We start from the raw sequence: 15,903 nt of genomic DNA on the forward strand, positions 1-15,903 counted from the left end.
AGTGACTTAAGTGAGCTTTGTACCAGATCTTCTGTGACTGCACTGTATTGGATTAATTCGCTACTAGGATTACTGTAATGATGTGGCAATTTGAAAAAATATATTGAGCTGAACAGTAAATAAAATAGTGCAGTAAATACAAAGTGAATAGTACAACCCTCAACTATTATATTTAAAATAACCAAGAATTAAATGTTTTTTTCTAAGAATTTCAATTATATACGATGCCTTTGAGATGCATCCTGAAAGAAGTAACAGATCATCTGAATGACTCAGATTACCAGAAAGTATCCGAATATGGCATATACGCAGTTGGTAAATGTAGTTTGCTTAGTTCTTGTATCAGTGTTACAGCTCAGTTGAACCACTTCTGGTAGAAACATAGCAAGTGTGATGGAATACAGTTGTGGACTGTCCATTTTTCCCACATGGCTATACTTGTGTATAAGATAGCTGGAAGACCTGCTGGAAGGTGTTCAGACTTTTGGTATTCATTCAGACTGTATACATTAATCAGCCTGCAGAATAAGAATCACAGAATCCCAGGTTGGAAGGGACCTCAGGGATCATCTAGTCCAACCTTTCTAGGAAGAGCGCAGTCTAGACAAGATGGCCCAGCACCCTCTCCAGCTGAATTTTAAGTGTCCAATGTGGCCCAGTTGACCACTTCCCTGTGGAGATCATTCCAATGGTTGATTGTTCTTACCTGCCTCTGGTATTTTACCAGTGCGTCTTCACTCCCTCGGTATGTCCTACTTGGAATGAAGTTCAGCACAGATACCACTTTATTCCTTTCCTTCCCACAAAGAAAATAGGAACAACATCTCTACTTACATAGAGCATTATCCTTTCTTTAATTGAAAAAACGCTTTTTTTGGGAATAGTGGTATTTGAACGAAAGAGGGAATGGTTTCTAATTTTTTTTTTTTAAGGAAACTTCAAACACAGTAGAGCAGGAACTACGCAGAGAAGTTGAAGATCTGAAGCTTCGTCTGCAAATGGCTGCTGACCATTACAAGGAAAAATTCAAAGAATGTCAAAAACTTCAAAAACAAGTAAACAAGTTTACAGAACAGGCAGTAAGTAGAACGGGAGAAATTGCACTTGCTTTTTAACTTTCTGCAACTGTTTAATTTCCTTCTGCAAAACCCTGTGCTTTTAAAAAGGATTAAAACATGCAGTAAGCAATGGCTCTTTAATTTACCATTTTCTTCCATAAAACTAAATTACTTCTATGATTCTTTTTAGATAGTTGTCAAAACCAAGAGTAGAATTTATAGTAACTGGTGTATGTGGAAAGCTGACAGAGTTTGGATGAACCTATATGCATAACATTGTTCAAGGAAGAATGTTGAAACTGAAGCAGGGAAAAATCCGTTATTACTACCTCTGTTCAGTACCACCACAAAAAAAACCAACCCAAAACCCAAACCCAAAAGTGGGGAAAATGGAGAACTTGGAGGGTTTCAAAGTGAAGTGGGAAGGAAGTTTCTAGAACACAGTATATAGTTGTATCCCATATGTAATTTTTCTGTTCTTACCACTCTTATAAGCTTTGCTCCATAAATAAATGAGGCTTTTGCAATGATGATGTGAGTCTTATGCCACCTAGTAACTGAACCTGTTAGTGAATTTCAAACAGGTTTGAGAGCAGAGTTCTTCAGAATTTTGTAAAAACTAGTGACTGAGTTGGAGTGGAGCTCAAATTGGGAAAAGGCATATGAGTAATGGCAAAATGTACAAATGTGAATTCTTAAGAAATATAGACAGCAGTGTTTCTGCTGTCCACAGAACAAATGGGGTACTTACCCAGCTTTGATCCACAGATTACTTCAAAAAGTTGTGTTCTCATCCAGAAGGTCAATGGTGAATGAGGTGTCATGTCAGAACGCCTGAGGCTTTTCCTTAAAAATATTCTACATCTTTGGCTGTGTTGTACATCTGATAACAAACACTAAATTTCACTATGACACCAGAAGTCCAGCACTCATTAGTAATAAAGACTCCATTTTCTGATGGAATATTAGATTTAAGTTGATGGATTTAAGTGTAACTGATTTGCTAGAAAATTAGATTTTTCTAGTAATTTGTGTAGAAAATACTATTTCTAGCAAAAAAGAACTTTATACTGTAAGATGATAAAAATCATAGTCTGAGGCAATTTCAGTGTTAGTAGAATTCAATGTGTTTGCATATTATTACCTCCAGTTTTAATCAGCAATTCCACCTAGTCCAATTTTGGAGGAGATGATAGTGCAAGATATATGTTACTTTATGCTTTGGCTTTCATTTAATTAAATACCAAAACAAAATTTCTTTTCACAAAGAAAATTGCAGGGCATCAGCAGAAACTGACAGATGCATCTAACGTTGAGACAGCTACTGCCGTCGTTACAGACAAAAAGTTGTCTGCATCTCCAGGTATCAACAGCTTAAATTTTGTCTATTTATATCAGCCTGAAAGTATTGTCTATGTGAAGTAGTCCCTAATTGTATAGTATAAAGTAGGTGGACTTGTTATGTTTTAGTTAAAGCAATGATTAAAAATGTGAAAATTCATCTGAAAATATTGTGTCTTTTTCAAGTGGTAATATTCATGATTAACTTCATGTATTTTTTCAAAACAGTTCAGTTGATATTTGTCAAAGTCAGTAGGACTGAACTCTTGAGTTCTGCTTGATGGTTAACACAGAGCTGGTTTTGCCAAGCTAATTAAACAATTCATGAAAAAAAACCACCCTCCTCAAATTTGCAAGTAGCGTACAGTAGCATGGTAAATTTGCAGTCCTGTTACAAGGACTATCCACTGTAGCATTCTACTGTAAAATCAAATCCACTGAAAAGTTCTGATTATGTGATGGCAAAGTCAAATCTATAGACTAATCTCTGATTTATAGGCAGTAGTGGTTTATTAGAAAATGTTTAACTAGGTTTTATTTTTTGTGAAGTATTAAGTTCTTACAAAACTAATCTTTTAAAACGTAAACATAAAATAGGTTAAAACTAAGCCTGGTTTATTATTCAATTTAAATTGATAAATACCAGTAAATGCTCACTAATTTTGTTTGTGTTACTTTATAATTCACACACCGTAGGTTGTAATTTCTGTCAGTTTTCTCCAGTCTTCAGTAAATATAAGCATTTCCTAAAATAAACAGAATCCCAGCAAGCTTTGTTATAGTTTGTGATGGGACAAAGTAGATTGCTGAGGGACTTCATGTTTTTACAGAAGAATAAAATATCTAGCATGATCTGAGAACATATGTATTCTGGTGTTTAGTTTCTTGGGATTAAGGGGGGAGCTGTCTCTCTGTGGGTTGTTTCTATTTTTTTACATTGACCTTAGTAGTATGTAAAAAATATTTATGTTCATCTTCAGTCTGCGAGAGAACTGAACACAGACACACTGGTATGATTGCTGATCCTGCATATCACTAGCCACATAACACTGATTGTTTCTGATTAACGATTTGCTTGGGTAACAAGGAGCACTCTGTTCTTGATGCACTATAAATTGACCTGTCATCTCGCTTATACAAACTTTATTTATGGAACAAAAAAAATCAATATTCTTGTTTTTTCTTCAATGTTCACAGTTAGCCCCATTTCATCTGATATAGTTTCGGAATTCATGGTAAAGGAGCAAGTACGTGAAATGAATAAAGAAATTGCTCAGAAAACAGAGAAGTATAAGAAATGCAAGCAAATGTTGGCAGTAAGTAAATAACTGCTTTGGAAAGCTGAAGAGAAAGTAGCTATAGATGCTAAGTCTTAAAACCACAAAGCCTACCCAGCTGAGTTGCCTTGCTTGTTTGTGTGATACACCACCGTTATGGCAGAAATCTTAACATTAGAAAAGACATTTTTATTAAGTCAGCTCTCGATTTCCTGTGGTGTTAGAAAGTCCAGTCAAGGACCCCTCAGGATAACCCAGATGCAGTAAAACAAATGAACAAAACTACTACTGCTATGCTTAAAGTTTTGCGCTTTTTTTTTTTCCTCCACTGTGATTTAATTGCTTTTATAAATCAAATACAACATGTTGCTATAAGCCAGCTAATGTCTGGAACAACTGTAGCAGTGTTTATCTGATGTGCTGTTCAAGTGTAACAACTGCCTGCGAATATGACTGTCCTGGCCTTTTACGCTGTTTTGATGTCTGAGTGGGTGCGGTCTGCTAGCTTGGGCTCAGTCATACATATGGTTCGCTGGACCAAAGTTGGCACCAGTAGTGCTGTAGCTGCAATAGTAATGCCCTTCAAATATTAATACCTGTTAGTCCTAACTTGATTTTCATTTAACTGATTTGGATGTATGTATGATGGAGTATTGCATCAGTGATGCTGGTGAAAAGTTGGCTGTTGTAGAATTGTTTAAAAAAAGCTTTCTGGGTCTTATATCTGTTCATTTGTTTACTGTTTGGGGATTAAAAAAATTGCTCAATATTATGAAGTCAGAACAGTTTGAATTAAGATTTAAGACTTCAAATTTTTCTCTACTTCAATATGCTTTGTTCTCATATAGTCATAATACATTCACAAACTGCCAAGGACTAAGTTTATAATCTTGTTTCTCTTATTTATCACAAGCAGATTACTCTATTTTAATGTGCTCTCCAGGATGTAACAACTGTCATGTAATTCTGCTCATTACCCTGTCTATGGAGAGCCTGCGTTAGCTTCTGCTGGCTAATTCTTCTATTGTGATGCTTGAGGAAAGCTTTGCCTTTGACCTTCTGGATGAAAGATATTTAGGTTGAAAAAGCTGCATGGGGAAAGATTTTGTATTGAAGTGAGACACTTGAAAGGACAGTCATGGTTACAGTGTAGTATTAGGGTAGAAAGAAACTTGAAACCGTGAAGCTAAAGAGGAATACCAGCTTGTTGAAAAATCGGGCAAGAAAAAAATATGTACTGAACATCGTTTGTGCAGTGTTCAGTGGTCCTGTCCTCTTCAAAGTCTTGAGTCAGGCTTGATTTCTTGTGGAAGCCATTTGTAAATGGTCTCGTTCTAAAAGCATGGAGTTACACAGTGTCATTGTTGGGGCGGGAGGGGAAATTTCTTAAAACTGTAAATATTTCATGCCATGGTGTCAACTACTTTAGGATGAGAAGATGAAATGCAGTGTTTATGCTGATGAACTAGCTAAACTGGAGCTGAAGTGGAAGGAACAAGTGAAAATCAATGAGGGTATAAAATTACAGCGGGCAGCAATGGAGGATCAGTATAAAGTAAGTTACAGACTTTGTTTATGGCAATCAATGGTGTCCTGTTCTTATGTAGTTGCTCATTTCTAATAGTTCAAGCAATGAACAGTTTTAACGGGGGAAAAACAGTAAATGTTTTGCACTTGTCGAAACACCACAGTCTTGCAATGCTTCTTTTAAAGTAAGACAGACCTAGCAAGTATACTACCAAATGGCTGTCAGTCTTTTAATGATGTGGATTTAGACAAACCTCTAAATGGCGTTAGTCTTGTATTACAATAAAAGAATAAATAGAGTTCTAATTTCCTGTTGCTTACTATAATGCTAGCAGGAATACTGATTGGTATATTTGTCCAAAATCTTCATATTGCACGCTGCATTACTAGTGTAGTAATGTCTAATGCATTTTATCTGAATTAACTAGATAGAAGATGAGTGATATATTGTTTTAAAAATAATCATAAAAGAGTGATTTTAATTTGGAGGATCTCAGCTATAGCCTTAGTAGAGTGATGTAACACGTGCACCAGGAAGTCAGGCATAATGGGCAGCTTTAGCTTACACAGGGCCTAACCTTTGAGGCCATGGATTTGTAGTACATATGTTGAAGTGGCTTTCTAGGTCAACAAGGACAAGATCAGAGCAACAGATTTCCACAAGACCAGCTTTTGTGCTTGTTTTCAGTTGTGGTAATAGTGTACTTGACAGGATAGAGTACTCTGTGTTGCTCATCTTTGCCCATTGCGATGAACAGGGACTAAATTGAACTGTGATTGTTTCAGTTCTGGTAGGAGCCCCCTCCCATTAGAAATTACAGCACTTTTTCTGTATAAAATACTGAATTACTGTACAGCTCATTTCAGCACTCTGTAGGCTGTGCTGTCCTTTTTCAACACTTTCCAAAGCTCTAAGTTCAATTTTGTAAAATGCATGACTCTTTCCAACTTATTTAATTTTAATAATTAGCAGTGATCGGTTGCCATGCATAATTTAATGTAAAATAAGTTTGTTTTTTAACCTCTGAACAGCAGGAGTAATAAATAATTGGTTCTGAAATTAAAAGCATTTTCACTGCAATTCGAGACTTGTTATCATTCAGGAGGGTGCAGATGGGGGAGAAGTAGTGAGCTTTTCTTCCCATTCGGTAGATTTCTTTCTCTTGACCTGCACTAGGAGAGGGAATTTCAGAATTAAAAAAAAAAACAACAAAAAAACAAAACAAAAAAAAAAAACAAAACTCTGCAGGGCATTGAGCTTATATGCTAGAAAAACAAGTGGAGAGGCAGTCTCCAAAGTAACCAGATCCAAATAAAATAGCCCTTTGTAGAGAAAGATTATTTAAATAATAATTTTGAAGCAGGGAGGAAGCCTGGAAGAATTGTGTAATATATCAGCTGCATCTCCTCCCAGAGCTCCCAACAGAGACACAAGGTAGATGTTTGTGAAACAAATTTAGTGTCTTTGAGGTAAGAGGAAGTTTTGGTTCTCTCAGTTCTGTAGTGGGATGTAAGAGCTGTAGAGAAGTGAATGAAATACATCACTCTTTAGAACTAATGAGATGAGGCTTTGAAGCCTGCAACAGTTTCTGGGCAGTGGTGTCCCTCCTGCCATTAGTATTACTGACACTACTCCTGGTTTTTAACTTGGGATGTTATCATTCTACAACTGTTCTCTGAAAACTGGCAAGAAAAGGCTGCTAATGTACTCCTCTTACCCAGCAGATGAACTTGGGAGAATGGTTGGTTTTGATTTGTAGGAGTATGAGATGTTGCATGTAACCATAGTAGACAAAATAATTTCCATGTGAAAGATGAACTTAATCACTGAACTTTGTTTTCACAATATATACGCAGGGAAGTAGTTTCTATTCACTAATATTGGAACCTCAAACTTCTTTTCATATAGGTTCAGCTTGCGGAAAAGGAGAGACGAATAAAGGAACTGGCATCACAGTTGGAACTCTTTACAAGTGGGAAGGTATTGTCAGGATTCCTGTTAAATTTTGTAAATTGACACTTGTGAGGCTTTTTGGTTTGAGGAATTGCAATTTATTTCTAAATGAGAATTTGATTACTCTTTAAACATACCTTTCCATATTTGGATATTTTGCCAAAATTAATTAGCATTTTAAACTACAAGTTCTGTTAATATGTTTTTTTTAAAAAAATGTACACCATAGTATACCAACTTGCCAAAACTGACCCAGCCTTTGAAAATAGTAGTTTGTTCTGTAATAGTATTCTAAAATGTTTTCTGCATATGATCTAACAAAAACATTACTGTGTCAATAATTATTTCTTAGTTCCTGTCTAGAATGATATTCCATCCAGGATCTAAAATATTTTTTTTCGGGTTGCAGATTTGGATTACTCTGTATAAATTAATTATCTGAAATGGCAGCTACCCATACAGTTCACAGAACATAGGAATTCCTACCAGTGTTTGTCCTATATTCCTTTCTCATCTCAGCAGCCGCAGCACTGTTTTCCTACAAGTTTTCAGTCCTCTTACAGAGGAGTAAAGCAGGAAGGAGGCTGCATCTCTTAGTGAAAGACGTTCAGCCCTGTTGTGTCTGGAGGCTGATACGAGCTCAGTGCATGGGCTACTTGGCCAAATAGGAAAGATTATTACTGAGCTCATGCTGCAGCCTTTCTGTCCTCTAAGGGAGCATCAGTTAACAAAACTTGCAGGACTTTAATTTCTTTGAGACAGCCTCTCCGTGATACTTTCAGGAGTTACTGGCTGACAGGCAGCACAATCAGTAAACCTTATTCTCTTTGGATTCCTGGCGTAAGTCACGAATGGTACATACCTAGCTTGACAGTTTATTTTTTCCATCACTAGTTAGGGTTACTTTTGCTCTTATCCAGTGTTGCCCTATAACAAGAGATGCAGACATTTCAACAGTATAATCTCCAGGTTTTTCGTGGTGTGTGCGTACAACCAAATCCTTTTGACATCTTTAGTTCTCTTATTCACTGCTTGTAATAATAAGAGCAGCTTGACATGTGACAGTAGTGACTTCGGTAAACTATAACTGGAGAAAGATCTTTATCAGAAAAGAAAGATACACAAACAATACTGTGTTTTTAAATACATGATAGAAAATGGACTGCTACTGTCAAGACTTCCCTGACTAATCAAAGTCATTACCATTACTGTTAAACCAGACATTCTGAAATATTAATGCTAATGTTCTAATGTTGGAAGTACCTCTAAGGTATTATATGACTATTAATTAAAGCTAGGTTTTACTGAAAAGTGAAGTAATAAAATGTCTTTATTACATTGAGAAATCCAGTGTGAACAGAATACTTAGTGAAGACAGGGATTTGCATACTGATAAATGGGAGTTAAACTAATTTCAGATGAACCTAGTGAAGTGTTTTGTAAAAGTCTAGATTGTCAAGTAGTTGGTATTTAAGTTAGCTTTTTTTTTAACCAAAGATGTAATTTTTAATAGCTCTCATATTTTTCTAATTCAAAAGAAAGCAAAATAGAAGTTGAGTTTTGGTGAATCAGGTTTAGCTGGAGGGGGTAATTTTAAACACCACACATAAGAAGAACAACTGTAATAATAAAATATGGAGCTTATAAAAGCTTGGAAACTTTGTCTACCAAATTTATAGATATTTACATTACAAAGAAGAATCAAAGTGCCTTACTAGACTGCAACCATGATTTAAAAGGTTAAGCACAGTATAGTAAACAGCTTTTCAATTTATACTCCATTATCAGTGTTTGTTTATGAATGTCGCCAAACATACCATGCTAAAAATGTTCACTTGCTGTCTCTTCAAACCTATAAAATTACTTGGTTTCTATTTTATTTACATACTTATACAGCCTTTGATGATTTTTTTAAAAATCAGTCTCTACCCTAGCTGTCCAACTTCTGGCTTAGGCTATTTTACAGCACCTTTTTACAGTCACTTTGATCTACATTCTGTTTTAATCTTACGTGATGCTAAAATAAAAGCATTAATGCCACTGCCTCTCATTCTAAACTGCTTCCATATTGCAGAAGAAATTGATTTTAAAAAGGAAAATCTTAATTTCACTGATAATTAATTGTTCCTGCTTTGTATTGAGTAAAGATTAATTATTTAGATTTTACATGCTCACTAAAACTTTAAGATGTAATCCTAACCATTTAACCCTAACCGTATCAATCATATATGAAATTTAGTCTATAAATCTAAAGTAACGCTAGCATACTTTTATGTCACATCTACAGGAGGATATTTTATTTGGAGGGTGTTAGGCAGAAATTCTGTTGTCCTGTATTAGGTGGTTTTTCTAAAAGAAAATAAACATTATTGTCTTTACGGCCAGTGCTCCAAAAAGAATACTTGCTGTAACCTGCCTTACCATTTGTAGATACTACTTTTTTCCTGTTAGAAAATGACTTTATGATGTTGCTGTTATACTCCAAACCCTTTGTCTGAAACCTGATAGTATGTGTATAGCAATAAATGTATAATCTCCATCTTTTTTCATGTGAGTGGTGTTTTTGGAGTAGTTACTGCTACTTGATTTTTGGTTTTTTGGTTTGTTTTTTTTTTTTTTTGTATTCTAGCGCTTCAGCTGAAGTTTACCTGTCTTTAAGAAAAAGACATTGAGTTGTTCCTTTTAATAACTGCGACATTTTACTACTTCTCATGTAGTTAAATCGCTAACTGAAGTCTTGGTTTTACGTTTCAATTCAAAGTCTTTTGGGAAAAAGCACACTTCCATCTTCGAGGTTTTTGTTAATGTTACATCAGCAGATACTAAACATGAACCCAGAGAATCCAGTAGAAAATGCTAAACAGAAAGAACAAAATGATTGGAAAGCATATCTGTCTTAACAGTCTCTGTTTTTTAATAATTGTTTTCATTTCTACATCTCAGAATTTTTTTGTTTGGTTCCGAATTGTAAATGGCAGATTTCCTTTGGATATTCTTGGCATACATGCTCTCTTTCCCTTAACCTATTTTATTAAATGGAAGGATGAAAAAGACTTTCCTTTGGATGAATTACAGCTGATGCACTGACCACACTTAAGTCCCTTTAATTACTGTCTTATAACATATATATTGGCGTAGGCTTCTAACAGGTTATAAGTTATAAAAACCATTTAGTAGTTTATAATAATTACTATCTTTATGGATTATATGCAAAAATGTAGAATTTTAAGTATATTAATTTCTTAAGAGTTCTGTTTGAGCTTTTCTGAAAGAATTAATTGCCTTTCTGACAAATACTTAAACAACAGATTTAAATAAAGCAGGCTGTTTAAGCCACTCAATAAAGTCAACAACTTTATATTTTGGGTGAAAACACTGAATTTTGGAAGTAGGCTACACTGTACAAATATGTATATATAAATTAGGTGAGGATATAAAGAAGGAGGAAGAAAGATTAATTAGAACTTTGCTCACTTAAGTTCATAGAAGGCAAATTTTTCACGGGAAGTGTAATAATTTTGGAATCTGTGTATGAAAAAACTCACAAATTTAAAATCCACTCATTTGTAATTAGATAGTAGTACAAGTACAGTGTTGTTCCATATGATGCTTGTGGTATAAATATTATTTGAAATAAGTAACCTAGTCTGGATTACCTTTGTGAAAAATAGCACTAATTTCTAATAATATAATAATATAGGTTTGGTATGTGGTGTATTTGGTACTAGAACAAGATGAAAAGAGAGTAGGAAGGTTAGCAGATGTATTATTAAAACCAAATCTAAATATTTCATAAAAATTTCACACTTTGTTAGGACTCCATGTGTTAATGACATGTCAAATTTCGCATTATTTAGGAACTTGGCAGGACATCAGGAAATCAAACTGGAAGGGTGAGGGAAGGACAGATTTCACAACAGACATTACATTTTCGCAACCCGTATTCAGAGGAAAACGGACCAGTTCCTGCAGTACCAAGCAGACTACCAGTATTGCAATATGGAAACCCTTATGCAGTTCAGGAAAGAAGAGGTAAGTAAATTCTGCCTTGCCCCCCACCCCAATGTGTCTCTCACTGTTTCAAAAGCAATGGCTCGCTGAATGCAGGTGAAGTGCCACCAATCCTTATGCTGGTGTACAGAGCCTTTATTGACTGATGAGAATTCAATTAAGTGCCTTTATTTTACTGAGGAGAAGCAATAAAGTAAACCAGTTTTAAAGAAACACCTTTTGAAAAAGCTGATTTCTCTTCTGTTGTTTTATATTACCTAAACTGAAAATGTGTTTAAGTTTTGATTTTTTTTTTTTAAATGTAAGGTAGCACATCTGTAATTTCAAAATACAAACTCTGCTGAACAAAGATGCTCTAATTAATTTTTCTTCAGATGGAGCAGATGGCGCTTTTAATCCTGATGAGATCCAAAGACCACCTGTTAGAACTTCCTTTTGGGAGCTAGAAGATGATGTAGTGTGTAGTCAGCCTTCACGCAATCTTAGTCGGCCTGATGGTTTAGAAGATCCTGAGGATAGCAACGCAAGTTACCTTTTTTAATTATTTTTTTTTTCCCCTCGATATGTTTACTGATGAGTAATTGAGTTGCACATAGATTTTTGAATATCTGATAAGCTTGATTTATTGTTGTGTAAATCCAGAATAGATTTTTTCTTTTCCCGGAACAGTGTTTTAGTTGAATTTTGCTTTGAAGGAGGAAACTCTACACATCGATGCTAATATACTTGTTTCCCCAGTCTCTTGAGTTACTGACAGCTTGTTTTGGTATTGGAACAGTAGCTTCGCAGTCTTTTTAAATACTAAAGTAGAAAAATCCAAGTAATCTCAACTAATTCTGATTTTCCTCTCCTATGTGGTAGAATAAGAGCTCAAAAAGTAGGCATGTCTCACTCATTTTATAATTTCTATGTAGGAACTAAATTGTAACAGAACAAATAAAAATTTAAAGGATTCTGATACCAGTATTTTCAATTAAGTGCTGCATGAAAATTTGTATTGTGGTAGATACTTCATTCTCCTATATTAATCTTTTGTTTGGTCTTCTGCAAATCTGCATTTATTAATTTCCATTTTGAATGTTTTTTGCTGTTAGGCATGTATTTGGAAGAGCTAGTGACTCCTATCTAAAGCTGATTAGACTGAAAGTGACAGATTCTCACTGATTTTTGTAGGGCTTTGTATGTTTTAAGTGGAAACTGATTAGCTTTTCTTTTTGATACAGTTAACTTGCATGTTCTGGTATAACAAGTGGTTCTAGTAAATTAGCTTCTGTAATAAACTGGACCATATGTCTTAATTTGAACAGGAACAAACTTATTACTATCTTCTTATTCCAAGTACTCTCGCACCTTCAAAAATATTAAACAAGAAATACCTTTCTGCAAAGTATTGTGCTCTTTGCAAGTACAGTGGTATCATGACCTGTTTCTCATTTAGTCTAGTTTGCCACATTTAATTGCTATTAACCTTTGCAGAAACTGATCAGTGTTCAGACAGGCATGATTTTAGCCCTGGTGCTCAGCACCTATAATGGAGAAAAATGTATTTCTCCCTCCTACCTTTTGCCCCCACTGTCCATTACTGTGAATAATTAGAGAAACTGTCAGAACTTTTGCAGCCGGTTCGAGATCTAGAATGTGAGCTTAATGCTGTTGCCCACCTTTACTTCACATTTTGCATATTTAATCTGATCATTCTTGACATAGATATTACATATGACAAGCTCTTTTCTTCTTTAGTCATCTGCTTCAGTTTAATTAGCAGGGTGTTCTTTCTGATCTGTGTGCTTTGCCCTCTTGCCAAACCCAAGAGAAACAGCGCTAGAGTCTTGTGCTCGTTTGCTGACACAGCTTGGATTTTTGTAATGAGGAGGAATATAACAGGCTTAAATAAAGTTCAGCTTGAGAAATGGTGCCTTTAAATCAAATAACTTATATCTTCATTTTTTTACTTTCAAATGAGAATCAGTTGCTTGCTTCTCCCAAAAATAGACTATGTGTAGTGTACAAACTTACATGGAAGTGAGTAGTTTTAACAACCTTTCTAGAGAGGCTTAGTAATATGGCAAAGAGAAACCAGTTGTAATGCAGTATTTAAAGAAATAACCAGGGAAAGCTTCTACATATGTAGGCAGTTCATTACAAAGGAGAGCCTGTCGTTTGTGCAGAAGCAACAGCATATATGAAATGATAAACGTGAAGAGATTACATTTGTTGTACTGACTTCTAAAATAAGCTGTTTAAGATATAATTCTGTGCATTTTTCAACCAGTAAGATGTAGAGCCTTTTCTGGGGGGAAGGATTCCCTCCCAGAAGAAAAGGATGGGTAGTCTTGTTGCTTTGTTTAAAACGCTACCATTGTACAGACCTGTGTGGTGTTCCTCTCCACATTCCTAGGACTACATGTTTATTAGTTTAGGAGCTTCAGGGTGTTGTGGTCACTTACAGCACTTTGTGGCTGTTTTGGTGGTAGTTTAGCTATGATGATGAACACATCTACATTATTTATCTACGATGACAGATCTTTGAGACCCTGGGCCAACATGATGATACACAGGAGAATGAAGTAGAGGTTGTATATACACAGTTGTAAACAGACTTTTCAGATATGACTGAAATAGGCTTTTTTCAGTCTGTAAGGTGAGAGAAGGGAAGTGTGTGCGCGCCTGTGTGAGAAAAGCTTTGTGACTTACTTCTACAGAATGAAGGCCAGAAATGGAGCCTCCTTTCCTTTAGGGTACTCATCTAGCCTGAGGAATAGGTCAGTGAACTGTGAGGAGGTCTATAGCAAGTCAAACTTACCTGCTGTAGTTGCTGTTTACATTTTGGTGCAGTTGGGTGGCTTCATAAGCACTCTGGATGACAGAGGAAAAAACTTGAGTGCTATTACCAGAACTGTTTTCTGGACAGGGGATTAGGTAGAATTGCTTCAACCCTGCAAACCACATCTCTGCAACTCTTACAACCTTGACCTTTCCTTGTAAACGTTGAGTTACTCTTTCCAACTGCGATGTCATCCTAAGCACCAGGAGAATAATCTAGAATTTGCCTTTGTGCATTTGTCTGTTTGCACGTTTCCACTCTACGTGTTGATAGTCCTTGAGTTTTAAAGCCTTTGCCTTCATTGGACCATTTCAGCACTTAAACAATGGATACAGTGTTCTTTGTGCTGTGAATTGACGTAATTGAGTATCTGTTTTCTGTTCGTCTGTACTCTGGTGTCTGCTCATAACAGAATTCTCTTCCAGTTTGTTCAGATTTTTGTTTTGCTGCCTTGCCCCTGTTTTTATTTCTTTCTGGGTATTGTTTTTGCTTTGTTCTGCTAAATTCAGCCGTGTTTGACATGTGGTAGAGGTGTTAGATGGGACTTCCTACAGGTTTTTTGACAATTGCTTGGGACAAGAGAGACCTTAATAAATTCTTGCTCTAACAGGCAGCCAACAGCTGGCTAATCAGCCTGCAAACTGAAGAGAACGTGAGATGATGTGGGGAAGGAGGTGTTAGGGGGAATGCAAGACAAATTCAGAGAAAGTCAGGACTCCTTAGTAGTCTTTTTAGTGGTAAAATCTTTGACTTGAACTGAAATTGTCCTCTTCAGTGAAGTATCTTGTACCTATTCAAATTGATGCAAATCTTCTGTACAGGAATCCCATGTGTCTCCTTATTTTTGAAAAGTCTTCATAAGGTGTTTTTGGTTTTTACTTGTTTTATTTGATTTTTAGTGCAAACATTTTCATCAGTCTTGTAACAGACTTGTTTGAGGTGTTGAGTTTACTTTCGCCTAAAGGAATCTTGTGTTCCTGGATAATGATCCATTTATATGCTTTTTGTCTTAATCTGAACAAAATCTAACCTGGTACCTTGTTTGCAGTATATTAAAAAGATGGTTTCTATTCTGTGTCATTCGGATTGTAAATTTCTTACTGATAAGGATCAATCATAGTTTTCTACATCAACAGAAAGGCGGTTCTCTATTTCCCTTCCCAATGAAGAAGTAGTGTCAGCCTGTTGAGCTGGTGTGGCTGCCATCATGGGTACTTTCCAGCAATACACTGCTTAAAAATCTCAGTGAGCCAGCGTTGGTTGATCTTTCTGCCTATCTCAAGGAGGAAACATGAGCCTTTCAGTTACAGTAATAGATTAGAGCTGTGGCACAAGATAGTAACTAGCCTTTTGGTTGGTGATGGGGGAAAAAGTGTGCCAGTTTGGTCTCTGTTCACCCGCTACTGCTTTCTCATTCCAGTGTCAGAAGTTCTGTACGCTCCTTAAGAGCACATTTGGCCTAGTGAGGCATAGCCTTACAGTACTGGATGGGTGTTAGGGTGTGCACCACTCCCATTCATAGAAGGAAAGACATCACAGATGCCCTAAGCTCACTTTAAGAGGACTATTTTCATGCTAAAGTTGTGCATCAGTTATTTTCCTGAGGATGCTTCTGTACCTGCAACTAATGATTTGATCTTCAGTTCTGTGAGGTACAGCTGCTATCTGCGTAACCCTCTAGAAAGTAATTTTGTCTTTCCTACTGGTAAGTTACAAAATTCTCAGGCTCATGATTGGGATGATCCTTCTGCTGAGGCATTTGCTCCTAATGTGACCTGAACTTAGTTTCCACATTCCTAAGGATAATGCTGTTTGCTCTTACCCCAAGTGTAGTAGGGTCCTCTTTCTACTTCTCCATGAGGCATTTTTGTTACTGGCCATTATCTTGAGTAGCAGTACAAGATCAGGTGA

The 15,903-nt window shown here is 36.0% G+C and overlaps 1 protein-coding gene across 4 annotated transcripts in view; it reads left to right on the forward strand.

Annotated features, from left to right (window-relative positions):
• Nucleotides 1-15,903, forward strand: part of TAX1BP1 (Tax1 binding protein 1) — a 63,415-nt gene that overhangs the window by 39,934 nt on the left and 7,578 nt on the right. For 2 of the 4 annotated variants that reach the window (XM_075083136.1, XM_075083137.1), the window contains 7 exons: nucleotides 933-1,079; nucleotides 2,328-2,421; nucleotides 3,597-3,715; nucleotides 5,106-5,231; nucleotides 7,113-7,184; nucleotides 11,015-11,189; nucleotides 11,543-11,691. In XM_075083136.1, the coding sequence (XP_074939237.1) occupies nucleotides 933-1,079; nucleotides 2,328-2,421; nucleotides 3,597-3,715; nucleotides 5,106-5,231; nucleotides 7,113-7,184; nucleotides 11,015-11,189; nucleotides 11,543-11,691 (882 nt within the window). The remainder of the gene's footprint in view (nucleotides 1-932; nucleotides 1,080-2,327; nucleotides 2,422-3,596; nucleotides 3,716-5,105; nucleotides 5,232-7,112; nucleotides 7,185-11,014; nucleotides 11,190-11,542; nucleotides 11,692-15,903) is intronic. The other 2 variants (XM_075083138.1, XM_075083139.1) reach the window with 1 other exon arrangement.

The sequence above is a fragment of the Phalacrocorax aristotelis genome, chromosome 2 (assembly GCF_949628215.1).
Source record: "Phalacrocorax aristotelis chromosome 2, bGulAri2.1, whole genome shotgun sequence".
Classification (NCBI taxonomy): Eukaryota; Metazoa; Chordata; class Aves; order Suliformes; family Phalacrocoracidae; genus Phalacrocorax; species Phalacrocorax aristotelis.